The 17,798-nt window shown below is 39.4% G+C and overlaps 1 protein-coding gene across 1 annotated transcript in view; it reads left to right on the top strand.

The window, feature by feature from the left end:
• Window positions 1–5,988, top strand: part of CCDC6 (coiled-coil domain containing 6) — a 116,844-nt gene extending 110,856 nt beyond the window's left edge. The window contains exons 8-9 of the mRNA XM_079138157.1: window positions 351–475; window positions 1,752–5,988. Of these exons, the coding sequence (XP_078994283.1) occupies window positions 351–475; window positions 1,752–1,946 (320 nt within the window). The 3' untranslated portion in view covers window positions 1,947–5,988. The remainder of the gene's footprint in view (window positions 1–350; window positions 476–1,751) is intronic.
• The last annotated feature ends 11,810 nt before the right edge of the window (window positions 5,989–17,798 follow it).

The following is a 17,798-nucleotide window of genomic DNA, read 5'->3' on the forward strand; positions in this document are numbered from 1 at the left end:
TGTGTATGGTATAATAGAAAGGTTCAGTTTTATTCTTTTGCATATAGTTATCCAGTTTTCCTAACATTTTTTTGCCGAGACTGTCTTTTCCCCATTGTGTGTTCTCAGCATGTTTCTTATAAATCAGTTGACGGTATATGTGGGTTTATTTCTGGGTTTTCTGTTCTGTTCCAGGGCTCGACTTCTTATATCCCTCATTATCCAGCATGCTGTTCAGTGAGCCCATCGCCTTTCTCATGTGTTTTTATTTTTTGGTTAATTGAGACCTCTGCATTTCAAAACCTAGATGATTGAAGATACTAATAGTAAACTGAGTTAGAGATGATGCTTAATTTGTTGTTATATTTCAGGTCTATCATATGCAAGTCACACAGTTGGTTTCACGCCACCAACCTCATTGACTAGAGCCGGAATGTCTTACTACAATTCTCCAGGTCTTCACGTGCAACACATGGGGACGTCCCATGGAATCACAGTAAGTGTCTGTAGGGTGGGAAGCAGCGCTTTCAGTGCGGGTACCAGATGGTCCTCTTCGGAGACTGCAATTGATGCCCTTAAACATTTACCTTTCTTCCCATCTCCCCTGCTCAGTTCACCTTAAACCAAAGAGACTTCTTTGTAGTTTGACACAAAGTTCTAATGTTAAAACTAGACTCCTTTTCAGTATGCAAAACTTCGACTTTATTTCCTGTGAAAAATTGCCCTGTTTGAAATGTAACTTGAAGTCTGACCAGTGCCTCAACCGAACTCTGGCCAGTTCCTTGCCATAAAGAATTATTATTGGTTGCCATAATTTCTGAAAATATTTACCATCTACACCTTCACAGTTCACCAACCCTTGATATTCTCCCTGAAGTTAACCCTGTTTCTAGTTTTACTCAAATTTCTCTCCTTGAATTAGAAGGAAGCTTAAATACAGGATGGGTTTTTTTTTTTTTTTCCCCCTCATTAGAATTAATTATATAGTTGACTAACAGACCAATCAAAAAGGTAGCTAATAGGAGTGGGCAAGGTGGTGCACACCTGTAACCCCAGACACTTAGGAGACTGAAGCAGGAGAATTACAAGTTCAAGGCCAGCTTTGGCACCTTAATCTGACCCTGTCTCCAAAAAAAGAGGGGTGGGGAATGGGGATGATTATCAGTGATAGAGTGTTTGCCTGGCGGCTTGCATTAGGCCCTGGATTCAATCTGTGTAACCACACAAAGGAAGAGAAGAAAGGTAGCTAATAGGGTGAGAAAGGTGGAAAGAATTGAGGATATTTCCACTGAGATAATATTTCAAAGAGGAGCCCTATTCTGTAAAATCATTGAGATATTTCTGAAGCTTTTTCCAAGTCAGTTTGATGGACTTTGTGCAAAATGGGGACTGTTTTGTTGAGCTCTGACCTTCGGGATATGGAGAAGTTGTTTGAGAGGAGTGAGAGGAGAAACTGAGGACATACAACTGACAGTGACCACATAAGGGGATGATATGACACCTGTTTTTAAAAGTTAGAGCTGTCATTCATGGGGCCATGTGCAGTAGTGTGACCAATGCAAGTTTTATAGTAATGTTGCCCAGCTTTTCCACAGGCGTAGGTGTGAGCACTACCTTAAGCTCTCCTGACTCCCCAGTACCCAGTGGGGATAAAGGAGATCAGTGGTTCCTGGTGTCTGCTGCTCAGTTCTCCAGGAGTCTCCGCTCCTGGTGGTGCTGTGTTGGAAACTTGCTGGCGCCCCAGGCTGACCTGCTTCCTGTCCTCTCCACAGAGGCCTTCACCACGGAGAAGCAACAGTCCTGACAAATTCAAACGGCCCACACCGCCTCCGTCTCCCAACACACAGACCCCAGTCCAGCCGCCTCCGCCTCCACCTCCGCCACCCATGCAGCCCGCGGTCCCCTCAGCAGGCGCCTCGCAGCCTGCTCCTTCGCAACATTCGGTGCACCCCTCCTCCCAGCCTTAATGCATGTGCTTAGTCTGAATTTCAAGTTGGGACTCGTCCATTGGAGCCGTCTCCTCAACGCCAAAGGCTTCCTTCCCTGGCATATTTGGATCTGACTTATTTGCACTGAGGTTATCTAGGCTTCACTATTCATTGTGTTGTAAACGTTCGTTGGAAACGCAGCCAGTGTTGTGGGTCTACAACACTAACCAGACGACTTTCCATCCGTGTTTTACTTGAATCTACATGTATGTCCATTCCCTGGCTGGAACATTGGCTATTTGGTATTTGGTAATACAGCAGCAGTGTGCAATTTTCGCTTGGCCCCGGAGCTTCATTTTCTTGGCTTTTAGGTTTGTAAAATAAAAAGGGATATATTTTTTATATTTTTTTCCATGAATCTGCAGAAAATTACTGAGCAGCTGTTATTACCCCCTTCTCCAATTATTGTGGTGTTTACCAAACATACCAAGAATTCAGCACTACAGTTCACACCTTTGAAAATCTGACTTTCAGTGTACAATGGGAAGTTAGAAGAATCGGTGCCCAAGACACACCCTGTTTAGTAGAGCTTTCTACAGGTACACTTTTATAGGTTATTTCCAATGTAATTCAACATCCATGTCTCTTGTAAAACAACCTAAAGAACGAATCACGTGGCTAAATCTTCTCCACAAACCTGGGATGGATAATTCTTACATATTAAGATGTGATTCTTCCCTTTATTCTTAATGCTACTCCACCTATTTGACCCCTCTAACATGAGTCTAACATGAGTGTCCAACCTGGGGTGATTTCAGTGGCTGATTAGAATGTGCTCTTTGATTCCTGCTGCAGAGGGCAGGTGATTGTAACTATACCAGTGTGATTTCCCCTCCCATTCTTTATGTTCTCCTGAGATGGAATTTGAACAAATATTTTAAAGGTGCAAAATACTATTAGAAAATACTATCTGCCATTAGACTATCTTGGCAAAATGGCCAAAAATACTGTATTGCTTGGCAGAAAGAAAAGACATGTAGAGGAAAGTGGTACGTTAGCACCGAGGACTGCTTATTTTGCCCAGTATAAGCAAGTATGGTGTACAAAGAAGTATATTCTGAATATTTCCATTCATTAAACCCTTTGGTTTCACTTTGATGTGGAACACAGAGTCACTTTCATTACTACTTGCTCCATCTTTCTTTTTGTTTTTCAGCAGTTACTGATTTGTACGTTGGTAGTAAAGTGCTTTTTACCACCTGTGTTTGCATATTTATATATGCTGTGGATGAACATAACTTACTAGAGAATGTATATTTTATGATGAGAACGTGTTATCTGACGGATATAATCAGAGAACTGAATATTAATTTATCAGTAATTTTTAAGAGTTCATGTTTTGTGACAACCATCTCTAATATCTAACTCCTTATTGCACACACTCCTAAAAAATAAGGAACCATGATGTTGTAGATATTTAATATTGTACAGTAGAGAAACTTCCATTTTTGCCTTCAAATGCATATTTAAGAGTTAACAGAATGAAAAAAAGTGTTATTGGATAATAGTGTTTGACTAGCATTTAAGAACTTGAGAGTAAAAGCAACAAAAAGGTTTTTCACCTCTTCCTGCTTCTACCCCCATACCGAGAACGTCATCCCCAATCGTTAGGAAGAAATCGTTGATCTGTAAAAATTTTATTTATAATGTCTGTTATATACATAATCATAGTGCAGTTCTCAAACTTGGGGAAGTTTGGCATTTATTATCAAGGCTTTAGGTTTTTAATGTGATCTGACTAGGCCATGTCAAACTGGGGATTTCCCCAATAGCTCACTGATCCTTCTGGTACATTATTGCCATTCCAAGGAATTCTGACTAGGCAAACCGATTTTGCCTTCACCGTACAGTTCTTTGTTTTTCTTATGGGAGATACACGTTTACAAGAATTTGTTTATGGGATTGTAAATTTCAATGCTGTTGGTTGGTGTCTTATGCTCAAATAAGAAGGCCCATATGTAATGATCTTTCCTCAGTTTCCTGTCAATTTCGTTACCTCCTCAAAGCACAAAGGTGAAAACATTGCCATATGGTGAATGAAAAAGCACTTTGAGCAGACAGTTCCTAATAAATGCCTTTGAGAGAGAGATTCTTGATATTCAGACCTCTGCAGAAATGTACTGCTAGTTCCCCTAGACTCATTATTTCACTTCAAAATAAAATATTGCTCCTTCAAACAGCACTTTTCAACAAAAATCTAGTTGTTTCTCCCTGTGGACATTCAAAACTCATAGAACAAACACTACTATTTTGAATTTATGATGTTTCATGTCATCTTAAAATGTTTTATGACCTTATGTGGAGCCACTAATGGTTGGGCAGTACCTGTTAGAACAATTTCTTGGCAACTGCTTTGCCACCTGGGACCAGTGAGATTCAGATCCTGAGACCATAGAGGCAGAAGCCCCTCATCTGTGGGAAATGGACTTACCTAGGCTGGGCACTTCTCATGGGGGCTGAATGTGCTTCCTGCCATTCTGTTGCCCACTTGCACAACCGAACCCAATGTTGATTCTCGAAGGTCTTTGTAAAATCAGTAGCCATCCCGCAGGTGGAGGGAGAAACAGTAGCTTCAGTAGCTTTATTTCCTGTCTTGCTGACAGAGACCCTTGGCTACCACTGTGCTGCTAATAGTATAAGTACTCTGTTGCCAGATTACCATGCCTTTTATACAAACCAAATTAACCTACCTAATACCTGACAACTCTGGGCTCTGAACTGCTTTCTCTTATCAAGCATGCTGGCATTCTAGACAGAATTCTAGAAATTTGGCAGATGGTAGAAGTATTTAAGATTGAATTTAACTTACTCCTTGGATTGGAAGGAGTTTTCAGTTCTGAGCTTCTGAGATTCTAACTAGTAACCATGGAATGAATGTGACCAGAATGTGGCTTTGACACCAAGTACTGCTGTGCCTTGCGATTGGCTTTTAACTGATTTGACCAGAAATAATCTATAATGTGAATTGTTAACTCTTCAGTTGTCAGGGGGGAAAAATGTGCATTACCCTTTGTTAGGTAAATATGAACTTCCCCTGCACGGAGCCTTGCTTTCCCACAGGCAAGAAAAAACATAGTCACTTGTGCTTTGAGAGCTTAATATTTATCAGTACAGAAGAAATATTTGTCACTCGATCTTCTGTCTACTTCTTGTCTCATAGGTAAACTACACTGAAAACTTTGTAGTGATGACTACCAAAGAAATGCATAGTAAAACAAACTCTTATTTCCAAATTATTAAAGAGCCAGCCATTGACGCTGCTACACGAGTTCCATGCTCAAGAGCCATTGTAAGAGAGATTAAGGGGTTTTAGTGTTTTTGATTTTTAGTTTCTCTCCTCTCTTTTTTTCTCTGTGTGTGTTTGATAAAACATGTTAGCATAAAGTTTTGGGGCACATTTTTCAAAATGGTCAGCAGTTGTGATTAACTGCTGTGCCTAGGTTGCCTCTTGGTAGGCGGTTGAAGGAACCTGTGCTCATGATAGCACAGTGCTGTGTGTGCAGGAGTGCTTGTGTGCATTCATGCCTTAACTCAGGCTACTGCTCAACTTTACTTTTTTGACATAGTCTGCACCGTCATCTAGATTGTACTGTACATCTCAGTCTGAACTTCATCCTGGCAAAAACAAAGTTGCAGGCACAACATGTTAAGAATAATACATTCCTCTGGAAAAGTATGTGGTCGGATTGACCCTGAGTGGTCTTTGGACTTGACTTGGAACTTAGCGTGGAAAGCAAAAGTGGACTGTCAAAAGGAAAGGGGTCAACAGGGGAAAGAGGAGAGCCAGATGGTAGCACGCCTTTTCCCTCTGCATGTCCGTGCACACTCTGTGTTGCTCATGGTGGCTTGTCTACAACTTGACTATGTTGGAATTCTGGTACTAGTGGCAATCTTGACATTCTTGGACGGAGTTTAGAGAGATGTAAGACTTCCAATTAATGTCTTATTTACTTTATGTTTATTAGTCTTTGATACATGTGCTGAATCAGAAACCTAAATAAAGATAATTTTTTAAAATGTACCTCTTGAGCCTTAAGCCCTATCTCTCTCTCTCTTTTCCCCCTCCCCTGTTCTTTGGGTTGGAAAACAAACATTTCCCTGTTGCTTCTGGCAGGTATCCAAAATACAATCTAAACTCTAAATGCTTTAGCTTTACAAAGTAAACTTAGGGAAGATAGGATGAAAGGGGCTGGTGCGGTTTAGTTAAAAAAGTGCTGTAGTTTTGAAAATTCATTGAGCTGTGCACTTACGATTCATGCACTGTTCTGTGCTGCATTTCTTTAAAACAGTAAACCTAGAAGATGAGATTTTGAAATAGAAAGGATAACCAATTCTTAAAATGTTATGTTTAAACAGGCAAATATAATAAGTTACGTGCCACATCAGTCAATGAGGAACTGCATATGTAACAGTGGTCCCTCAAGACTGCAGTGGAACCGAAAATTCCTGTTGCCTAGTGGCATTGCAGCTGTCATTTGTCATGCCATGCATTACACACATGTATGTGGTGGTACTGGTATAAATAAACCTGTACTACCTGTCATGCACAAATGCAGTACATGCAATTATGAACAGTGCATACAATGTGATGACTGATACTGCTTTATATATTTATCATTTTCTTTAAAAATGAGCTACTTATGAAAGTATACCGTAGAACAGTATGCCCTGTTACCCAAGCAGCAGCCTCATGCATCTTGTGTTGAGCATCTCTGGATTGCATTAGGAGGCCACACACAGTAATGGTGTGATAAGTACACTCTGTGACGTTCCCACAATCACATTGCCTACCAGTGAATTTCTCAGTGTCATCCATGTCATTAAGTGACACACGACAGCAAATATTCAGGCTTCGCATGTCACAATTGGTGTGGTATTGTGCTTATTCTTAAAAGTTTAAATTATAAATATGGTTTTGCTTCCTACTTTTTAATTTTTTTTGTTATTGATGGACCTTTATTTATTTATTGTGATGTTGAGAATTTGAACCCAGTGCCTCACATGCTAGGTGAGCACTCTACCACTGAGCCACATCTCCAGCTCTTGCTTCCTACTTTGTAGGAAGAGTGATTAAGAATCAGCTGGGTTTGTGTACCCATTCTTTCCCTGGGCCAGTTATTTAAACTCTCTTGGGCTTAATTTCTCATCTATAAAATAACATGATTTATATGCCTTGCCAAAATGAGAAAATTGGTTTGAAAGTAGAGCACAGTCCTTTAAATAATAAAACATGGATTAGCCCCACATCCATTCATTCAGGAAGAAACAGAATGGATATTTGGAATGATGTTTATACACACTGGGAGGTGGGGAGTATGATTTGTCAGTTGTAAGCCCATAGCAATTAGAATTCATGTTCTGGGGAGAAAATGTACTATTTAGCAGGATTCTCTCTTAGGAGTAGTCTTCAAAACTTATTTACGATACCATCTTGCAAGTTCAAACCATTTAAATCTAGGTCCTTTTCTGTATAAAAGTAAATTCAACTGTGTGAGTGTTGATTCACTTTGGTATAAGCAAGATTCCATTTTTACTGTTAATGCAGTGAATTTTTAATTTGGTTGTCAGGCATGTGGTCAGTTGAAATGACCAAGTGAAAAGAACAGTGTTTACCCATAGTAGGTAGGTTTTAGTGTAACTTAGTGATAATATTGACCAGGAGATAACCTAGGACTTACGAATTCAATCTTGACTTCATCTGCCAGCTTCAGTTTTCTGTATGATGGAGATGACTATTCTTATCTCATGAAAACAGGATTTAACAAGGCTGGGGCTATCACTTAGTGGTACAGCACTTAACCTAGCATGTGGGAGGTCCGGAGTATGATCCTCAGCACTAATAAATTCCTAACGCACTTTAGCAGCAAATGAGTAAAATTTAAACTGCAAGTGTGCTTTTTTTCCTTTAAAGATGTGTTGTTGTTGAATTGAGGATAGAACTTGGGCTTTCTAGCATGGAACTACATACTCGGCCCTTTTTATTTTTTATTTTGAGACAGACTCTTGATAAATTGCTGAGACTGAACTTGAACTTGAAATCATCTTTCCTAAGCCTCCTGAGTCACTCTTGATATTTTTCAATGTCTGTCCACATGGTGCTTCTAAAATTGAAATAGTTGGTTACAGCATTTTTATTTCTGTATAAAGCTTTTAAGTTAATCTGAGTCCTTGTTTTAATGTATAGGCTTGTAAATTTTTTAAAAATGTGCAAGATGTCTAATACAGGCTTACATTATTTAACTTTCTCTTTAGAAATGGAGGAAGAAGTTAGTGCATGATATATTATGGTTTGTGTCTGATGTGTATTTTGACATGTCACATTGAATTCCTGTCCTTTGAAATTTTCTATCTTGCACATCATCCCTAATTTTATATTGCATTGAGTGCTGTGAAATAAATATATTTAGATCTTTTCCAAAAGATCCTATTTTTGAAACTACACTACAGGTTGAGTCTAGCTTATCTGAAATGCTTGGGACCAAAATTATCTCAGGTTACTGATTAGTTCAGATTTTAGAATATTTACATATATATGTAATGAAATATCTTGGTATGGGATTCAAGTCTAAGTACAGAGTTCTTTTATAATTCATATATGCTTTATACACATAGCCTGATGGTAATTTTATACAATATTTAAAAATTTTGTAAATGAAACAAAATGGAATTTTCTACTGTGGCATCATGTTGTCACTCAAAGTGTATTGGAATTTGGAACATCTCAGATTTCGGGTTTACATATTGGGGGTTCTCAACCTATACTAATTTCATGCAATTTTCAAGATTATTAGTTACTCAAGAGGAGATTTTTAGTGATAAATGTTTAAAAAAAAAAGTGACCCAAGTGAAGGAGAAGATGGAATTAGTAGAGCATGATATTACAACTTATTATCAACATTCTCCACCTGTTCCAGAAGGCAAAGGGGAAGTAGGACCATAGTAGGAAAATAATAGAATGTGTAAGTGATCCATATTGAACTCCAAAGATAAAAATATCTGAAATTTAACAAAAGTTTGTATCAAGTCCTTTGTGGATTTAGGTTTCTTCTCTTTAAATGTATCTAAGCCATATTCCAGGGCAACTGCTTACATTCAAATTAAGCATAGTTGACCTCCTTTTTATTTTTTGGGTTTTTGGTTTGTTTAAATTGACCTACTTTTCTTCCTCCAAGTAGCTTTGCCTGTTTCCACTACTGGTAAATTATTCACCTCAAGTGCATGCTACCCCAATTGGTCACTCTGACCTTGGGCATGAAGGTGAAGGATGCCAGGCAGCAATACAGTAGAAAGTGTCCTTTGAGTTCAAGATTGATCTAAGTCCAGTCTCTTGAACTTCAGATTCTCCATCTATAAAATAGGAATGAGAATAGTGTCTTTAACATGTTAGTGTTAAAACTTTAGGGTATAAAATTCGTTGTATTCTTCACTCTTTCCAATGTCATCCATTTATTCGACAAATGCTTTGAAAACACCAATTGCATCAGCCTTTGAACACAGTACTGGGAGAGCAGTAGGGAGTGAGAAAGCTGCAGTTCTTTCTCTTCTGAGCTTACAGCTTATGAATGCAGTAAGTCTTGGAATTGGGGAACCAGTGCAAGGGGACCCCAGAACATTGGGAAAAAGGAATGGTCCAAGAACTTGGAACAGAATTGATTTTTGGTGAAGTCTTGAGAACAGAGAGGATTTTGAGGAAGAGTCTTTAGGACAGAAGGAGAGGCGTAGGTGAAAACTGGAATAAGGACCATTAAATAACTGGTAACTGGGTTCCCTGGAAGCAAACTCTGAGATCAGAAGTTGAGCACTGGAAACTTTCGTGTGAAGAAAGAGAAGTGAAGCCTAAGTGAATGAGCTGGTTAGTTAACAATGTCAGCAGCTTGAGCTCAACTCCAGTGGGTAGCCCCAAGAAATCACGGAGAACATACTTCAGAATCTCCCTCTGGAAGGTCAGACTTCTGGGACTTGGATCTACCAACTCCTTTTATTCATTGGTAGAAGGTGATCCCCAGGAAGAATGAACCCCCACAGTTGGGTTTTTTCCAGCTTGTGCTTAAGAGTCTTCTGGAAAAGTCTCAGGCAGCAAAGTTATGACAAGTGGCCACCCCATGCTTGATGAGGAGTGCCAACAAAGTTTATGAGTTTCCACAGTGAAATCAGATGGGCCTCAGAGATGTAACATGCTCCTCAAGGTTTGCTTCAGGTGCCTGGGGGCCAAATATCTCACCATCATTTGGTTTAGCCTAAAGTGATCATGATAATTTGGAATACTTTTTAACTTAAAATGAGGTGATTTATATATTTTAAAAATCTAAACTCCTAATGTCTCTTGAAAACTAAGATGGCAGCAGGGGCACATTGCACTCGCCACTGGGGTTGACCGGTAGGTACACCTAGAAAAGCAGAGGACACCTTTCCTCTTCAGAACTATTTGGCTCATGACAGTTATTATGGATGACACATCAGCACCTCTGAGTTTGTGATTCCCTTGTGTAGGGTATTTGAGGAATGAGGGAATTTGATATGTCCAGCTCTAGTGTGTATGTTTGGGAAGGAGATGTAGAAATTAAAGGCCAGCTAGGAGAGAGGCTTATGCCAGAAATTCCTAGCACAAGCCTAGCTAATAAAAGGAAAGTGAAATATAGGTACATAAGGACTTGGATAATCAATCTTGCCTCCACATTGGTGAAAAGGTGAAATAGGATTAAAATGTTCCTGGATTCTCAGTTGTGCTATCACCAGATTTGTCCTTTATATCCTCAAATTGAATAGATAGCAGGCCAAGTTGAGGATGTGTTCCTATGTAGAGATGAATCAGACAGGGATGTGATGACAGTTGTTTAAGAGTCTTGCTCTCTGAGACAATAGCCCTGATTGGTACTGCTTGCCAAATTTTATGGTATAAATTCTCCCCACCATGACTCTGTGCAATAGGATACTGTTGTTATAGTTTTTCCTCCATGCAGATATAGTAGGTATAAATAACACTATAATAGTAAAATAATTAGAAAGTGGGGTGCTTTGAATATTTATTACTTTCATTTTTAATATCTTTATTGCAATTTTATATAATTTAATTTTAAGTGTCTATGATTATTCAGCTTACAAAATTCCTGGAAATTTAACGTCAGCTCTCATGACCTTTCTGAGCCAGTTTTTAGCATGTCTCTGGGTCTGAAAGGTCAGTGGAGTCTCCTTTATCAAGTTCTCTGATACTCACAGGTCCCATTGCAAATGCAGTGGTGACAGTGGGGGAAGTGATTTATTTTGAGAAACTCAAACCCCATGCGCAGCTGCAGACTCAGAGCTTGGATCTGGACATGGTGAAGGACAAGGGGGTGAATCTACCTTGGGACTCTCAAGACACTGAGGCAGCTGCTCATGTGGGAAGAAGGGTCTTGTGCCAAGTGCAGTGTTGTTGGTTAGACCTGGGCACACTCCCCTCAGGAGCTTGACTATGTGCATGTCTGAGGCAGCATGGTTTTTGCATTGTTTTCCATCCTACCCTGCCTTTAGCTTCCCTCTCCATAATTATAAATCAGCTAGGATGAGATGCCAGAAGTTCATTGCACAGAAGCAGGGACATTACAAGGGGGCCTGAGGAGCTCCCCTGGGTGATTGCTTTTCTCTCAGTTGTTCTTGTTCTCAGGCAGTCTAGACTAAATTGGCTGCCCCTTATTCCATTTTTCTTTGTCTATAAACTGTGTTTCATGAAGTTTAACAACCTTGTTGGAATCATATAGTTAGTGACAAGGCCAAAGAGTTTGGTTCCAGAACACATGATCTTAGCAGCTTAATGGGAAAAATATGTGGGAACGAGGTGGGTGTATCCTTTGTGAGACAGTCTAACAGACAAAGAATTTCAGGCAATGGCCTCTGATAGCTGCCATTAAATCCCTCAGAAGCCGTTGGGGATGTAGGAACAAAGAGGAAGGGGAATGATTTGGTTCAGATTGAAGGGAAGCCTGTGAACTTTGTTTGAAAGAGGTACCTGACTTAATTGCATGTGTATTTGGGCAGGGGAAGTATGTTTTAGCAGCAAAGAAGTGCGCTCGCGCTCTCCCCCCACCCTCCTCCCCTCCCCCACCCACCCGCCCTCTCTCTTTCAGCACCTGCATGGCCAAAGGATGTCTGGATCAGAGGGAGAATGGATTGAACAGTACCCAAATTGATATTGATATTGAAAAATTGTTATTAATTTCATTGAAGAATTGTTATTAATTTCATTTTTAGCTATAATGGTATTATAATTATTTAAGGTTTTTATCCTAGGCAATGACTCTCAGTTTCTCTGAGATCTTGGGCTGCAGATCCATGAGAAGTGACAGGAACCCAGAATGAAGCTGCTGGGGAAGCTCACATCCTACATCTGGGAAAGATTTCAGGCTTCTCATGATACTTTTCTCCAGGACTTTGGGCAGATTGTGTCCCTGGGGGAACTTTCTCCTCACTCAGCAGAGCCATCAGGGAGGTGACAGGGATGCATGGAAAGTACCAGAGTATTCTGGAAACAGGCAGAACCTTAAGCAGCAAAGATGCAGGTTTGAAATGAATCAGCTCTTGGCTGATTTATGAGAGTTCCTAAGTGTCTCTAATCTCCCTTGTTATTTATTTTAATTTTTATTGATATATAAGCTACATATGGTCTATTTATTATCTGTTTAGAAAAAAATAACATTTTTAAAGAACAGTATATTTTAAAGGTTCATAAAGAATTATAGAGGCTATATTACGGTATTTGGTTTGCTTTAGGATAATTCATGAGGAGAATGGAGAAGTGGTTTTGAACATAGAGGAATTAGATGGGCAATATGTCAATTGTCAAAATCTGATTGTACTATTTTATACTTTTGTATATGCTAAAATTTTCTTTCAGGGACTGTGTGTGTGTGTGTGTGTGTGTGTGTGTGTGTGTGTGTCACCAGGGATCGAATCCAGGAGTTCTTCACCACTGAGCTACATTCTCAGCCCCTCTCTTAATTTTATTTAAAAAGAGATTCTACATTGCTGAGGCTGACTTTGAACAGGCTACTGGGACTACAATGTGCACCACTGTGCCAGATTTTCATAGTAAGTCTTTCAGAAATGGAGAGGGTAGGTATCAAAGAGTTTTTAATTATGGAAAAGAAGAAGTTAGTCTTGGAAAAGACGGTGATACAGATGCCAGCAGAATATTCTAATTCTCTAAGAAAACAGGAGCACTTTATATACCAACCTCCAAAATGAGAAACATGGTAAAAGTTGCCTTAAACAAAGACAAAGTTTATGAGTTTAGGAATTGTAAGCTCTGGACAACTGTATTGAAATGATTGACGTTATGGTAGAGTTGAAGCCAAGAACATGTTCTCTCATTTATTCACATTTGTACACATTTCCATAGATAATAGTGATGGCATGGTGGGGGCTTCCCTTTGCTTAGGAAAGGGATCCCACAGGCTTCTAATTTTTTAGTTGGGATGTATTATTGCTGTCATTATGCTTCGGGTTCACCTTGTGGAACTATGGGACCATAAGAGCTTTAGGGTAGGGCTGGGAATATAGCTTAGTGGTGGTGCTTACCCCTGGCATGTGCAAGGCCCTGGCTTTACTTCCTAGAACTGAAAAAAATAAAAGAAGAAAGAAAAAAGAAAAAAAGGAAAGAGTTAAATTCAGTAGTTGGGGAGTCCCAAAAAAGGGTATACCAATAATGATGTTTCTAAAGAAATAATCAGCATTTAACCAAGTATAGTGAGACATCAATGAGTATGTCTGAACTGAAGAACTAGATTAGGGATATTAGACTTTATTTTTCTGTGGATTTTCAGTTTCATTGTTGAAATATAAGGCTCAACTTTGGGCACTTTTTGGGCACTTTCTACATTGATGGCCTTTCTCTCTACTGGGTGTTTGCGACTCATTATGGAAGACTTTCAATGCATTGCCCCAAGCTAGGCAACATGACTGGACCTAGATCAAGGGAATATATAAGGCAAGGTCAACCTGAGGGTGTGGCTCCAGAGTGTGCTTAGGGTCTTTTTGACCAATTTCAGACATTTGTAACAGCTTCTAACTTATTTTCTCTTCTGGCCCTAGGTTAGTGTGTATGAAAAGTAATACAAAATTTTGGTAACTGACCACATTGGTGTGGGCAGTATTTTTCTGATATTCTGAGCTCCTTCTCTGAGGGAATTGTCACACCTTTGGTCTTGACTGTTAAATCAGATGAACTAAAAGTAGAGCAGTGTAGGGTGCAAGAAGCTTTTAGTCTTCTCTAAAATTCTCCACAAGGGCAGAATCTGTTAATCCTTTTGGGTTAAAATCTAAATCAGAGCAAAGGTTTCATCAGGTTCTACAGGAGCCCAGATTTCTAGCCATCTTTCTCAAATCGAGGAATATTTTCTTCATACTCTATTTCCCCATTAGAAAAGAAGTCCTTAGTTTTCCTGATCCCAGAGACTCATTTAGCTCAGCTATCCAGAGTTGACTTACTCAGATGGGAAGTGTGGTAAATAGCTTGGAGGGGGAAAGGAGTGATTTTACTTGTAAAGCAATTAAAAACCAAGAGCTTTTTTTTCTTTATGTGACTTGCTTTCTGTGTGCGTTAGGAAAGCTGTTATTTTCATTGGCATTAAGACCTTCAATTAGTAAGTTTTATTTGCTATTCACACAAAACAAAGGTGAGTCATGGTATTGGCCTTCTTTTTGGTGCAGAGTTCCTTCAAAAGCTGGGCAGGTGTGGGGGGTGTGGATACTCATATATCAAACTCTGAGCCAGTTTGACTTGAAGTATTTGGTACTTACACTTTTGTTGGTTTTTGCATGATAAATGGAATCTCTGTAAGTGAATCTGCTGGCCAATGCCTCTGAAGGAAAGTTCATCCTGTGAGGAGGGCATCAGCATCCATCCACCCATCCACACTGAACTCTCCAGTTTCATCAATTTCTGAGAGTTTCACTTCTCCAGGATTTTCCCTCTTGTCAAATCTGGCTACATGGAGACCACAGTACACAGTTCAGTTGACACTGGATGTGACTTCTTTATCTTCCTCCCTTCCTGCCTCCTTCCCTTCCTATTTTGGCATGAAAATATATGCTTTTGCTGCAGCCATTCCTGTATATTTTGAGAGCCTGAGGTTGAGAACAGGGCATTGGGGCCAGCATGCCTCATTTCAGAAACTGGCTCTGATACCTGTTTCCTTGGATAAAGTGCATAATCACTTTGAGTTTATCTTTTCTTCTTCATCAAGTTGCATGAGGATAAGTGTGTCACCATATGGGAAGCTCTCAGGATGAGTTAAGTCCTCAGTATACGAGAACTGGTATTAGATAATCCTGTGTTCAATGTGTGTTAGTCGGCTTTGCATCACTGGGACCAAAATGTCTGCCAAGAACAATTTAGAGGAGGGAAAGTTTATTCTGGCTCATGGTTTCAGAGGTGTAGTTCATGGTTAGCCAGCTTCATTGTCCTGGGTGCAAGGCGAGGCAGAATGTCATGGTAGAAGGGCACAGTGGAGGAAAGCTGTTCAATTTAGGACAGCTGGGAAGATACCCCCTTGCAGGGCACGTCCCCAGTGATCTACCTCCTCTATCCATGCCACACAGCCTATGTTTACCACCCAGTCAGTCCATCCAAACTCAGATGGACTGATTAGGTTATAGCTTTCACAGTCCAATCATTTTACCTCTCAACATTCCTGCATTCACATACTAACTTTAGGGGGACACCCTATATCCAAGTAATAGAATATAGTTTTCCCTCAAGATTGCCATAATATTAATTTCAGATGGTAGACTTCAATGTAGCTTGTCATATCTCCATCTTTCTTTTTCAATGTTCATTTTCTGAAAATGCAAAAAAAAAAAAAAAAAAAGAAATGGCATTCTTCAAAACTGACTTAATTTTCCTGGAAGCAGTGGTATGCAAATGCTACATCTAAAAGATGGAATATCACCTTTCCAAATTTTTCTGAGTTTGATATAATCTCCTTTGGAGTGCTTTGATTTGTTAAGAATTGCTGATGCATTTTACACTTATCAAGTTCCCACCTTGGAAATGCGATAACATATCTGTCAGATCCAAAATTATCTGCCCATGCAATCCACAAGAGTTCTCCCCAACTTGCACTGAAATGATAACTGGGCTAAAATTGAGCCAGGCAGGGCAACAGCTTTAGATGACTCTTCTTCGTCTCTTCCTCTCCAGTACCCCAGCTATCACAAACACATTCTCATCTCTTTAAAAATATTGAGCTGATTAAAGACAGGAAGTTACTTTCTTGATAAATACTATTACCAGGGCTGGGGATGTAGTTCAGTGGTAGCGAGCTTGCCCAGTATGTGTGAGACACTGGGTTCGATTCTCAGCACCACATAAACATGAATAAAATAAAGGTATAAAAAATATTTAAAAAAATAATTTCCAAAGAGCAATCCTTTGATTTGGATAAATGTTTCTGCAATACTCTGACTCCCTTCCTAAAGAAAAGTTCAATTACATGGAGTCCTGTGTATTCTGCTAAGAAAATATGAAGAAGCCTCCCCCAACTTCAGCACTGAGCCTAGGGTTTTACACATACTGGGCAAGTGCTGTATCAGTGAGCTACATCCCCAGTCCTTCCTCATTTTCTTACTTATGTTCATCAATTCCTTCACTCAATACACATCTTTCAAGCTCAGTTCTGCTTAATAACAAAACCCAAAACCAATTTCTTTTTAAAATTTTTTGATTAGAACTTTATAGTTATACATAGTAGTTGGGTTCATCCCAACAAACTCATACATGCATGGAAATCGATTTCAGTTTATGATCCCCCACTTTCCCCTCCAGTCCTCCTCCACCTCCCCTACCTGTAGGCTACTAGATTTCCTTCTGTTCATCTATTAATTTATATTTGTTTGGTTACTTGTGTAATCTTACCCTTCCCTCCCACTTTCCTTTATTTTACTCTAGTTTTCACATATAAGAGAACATTTGACCTTTGAATTTGAGTTTGGCTAATTTCACTAAGCACGATATTCTCCATTTCCATTCATCTACTGGCAAATGCATCTGGGTTGATTCCACAATTTAGCTATTGTGAATTGCATAGCTAAAACACTGATGTGGCTGGGTTGCAGTGGTATGCTGATTCTAGATCTTTTGGGAAAATACCCAGGAGTGGAAGAGTTGGATGAAACCAACTTCTTTAAAACAGCTTGAATGGATAATTTCATGCAATGTCCTTCCTTCCTTCCTTGTTCTTTCTTTTCATTTTTTTTTCTTTATTTGTACTGGAGATTAAACCCAGAGGGCTTTACAATGGAGTCACATCTCTAGCCCTTTTTATTTTATTTTGAGTCAGGGCCTCACTAAGTTTCTTAGGGCCTCACTTAGTTGCTGAGGCTGGTCTTGAATTTGCAGTCACTCTGCCTCAGCCTCCCAAGTCTCTAGGATTACAGGTGTGCACCATTGCACCTGGCTCCATGCAATGCTTTTTCATTCCTGATATTCAATGGCAGTTTTTAACTACAACTGTTTTTGAAATTTAATAAAAGTGAGAGATCTGCCTCTGGCAATAAAAATGGGCATTAGAGTGAAGTGTTAGAGGTAAAAATGGGTGTTACAGGTGAATGGATATTTGAGTTTTTTCACATCTCAAGACCTTGCCTACTGATTGACCTATAGGTAGCATTTGGTTTGTGAAAATATACATTATGTTTGCATAGCGACAGATTCACCTGGCAACACATTTCACATATCATCATTAATGCACAACTGTACATACATTCAGTAGAGAGTCGAGATATCTAAAGTGATCACTGTTAAAAATTTGAAAAAATGAAAGGTGCTCTCATATCGTATCATTGAAAAATGGTTTA

This window comes from Sciurus vulgaris, assembly GCF_902686455.1.
Source record: "Sciurus vulgaris genome assembly, chromosome: 4".
Classification (NCBI taxonomy): domain Eukaryota; kingdom Metazoa; phylum Chordata; class Mammalia; order Rodentia; family Sciuridae; genus Sciurus; species Sciurus vulgaris.